The following is a 666-nucleotide window of genomic DNA, read 5'->3' on the forward strand; positions in this document are numbered from 1 at the left end:
CACACTGACTAGGTCTGATCGGTGATTCCTCTTGCAATAATTTCTGCATTTCTGTGTAAGCATTAATATAGTGATGTTTATCCATGGAAGCAAAAGTTAATAATTTCGTTTTTATTTCTAATTCTTGAGCACGTTCAAGAGGATCCAAACAAACAACATCGCAGTGATTTACTGGTTTATAAGAGGCTGTTGATTTTGTAGTAATATTTGAAAACACAAATTCTAGACATCTTGGTATGATTCCAGGGGATGTGGTAGTGCCTTGTAATGTATAAGACTTTCCCGAATTTGTTGTACCTATGAAATAATTGTGTTACTAATACAATACTCATTGATAAAAGTAATTTAAAGAAGTTTTTTAAGTTCCAGGATAAGAAACAATCTTAAAATATTCAAAATATTGCATGTAAATAAGAGATATATTGTTATTTTTACCATAAGTCATGATAGTAGAATTCTGACCAGCTAAGAAGTCTATCATATGCGGCTTAACGGCTTGTTCAAACAGTTCCAGTTGGGTAGTTTCTGGTCCAAATGTATGAGTAAATGTAAACTTTCTACATATAATATCAGTACTATTCGATCTTTTGATACAACTGGTATTATTCTCTAAAGTAGGTAGCCTTGTGAACAAACTGGTAGAGTCAATGATTTTATATGCATCCT

The 666-nt window shown here is 32.0% G+C and overlaps 1 protein-coding gene across 1 annotated transcript; it reads right to left on the bottom strand.

The window, feature by feature from the left end:
* Positions 1-9: 9 nt before the first annotated feature.
* On the bottom strand, positions 10-660 carry LOC107193242 (kinesin-like protein KIF20A; the record flags this gene model as incomplete). Its single annotated transcript, XM_015582644.1, has 2 exons — positions 436-660; positions 10-297 (listed from the first exon to the last, which is right to left on the bottom strand). Coding segments are annotated over exons 1-2 (334 nt in total), but the record flags the coding sequence as incomplete, so codon positions are not given.
* Positions 661-666: the final 6 nt, after the last annotated feature.

The sequence above is a fragment of the Dufourea novaeangliae genome, unplaced genomic scaffold (assembly GCF_001272555.1).
Source record: "Dufourea novaeangliae isolate 0120121106 unplaced genomic scaffold, ASM127255v1 C1056466, whole genome shotgun sequence".
NCBI lineage: Eukaryota > Metazoa > Arthropoda > Insecta > Hymenoptera > Halictidae > Dufourea > Dufourea novaeangliae.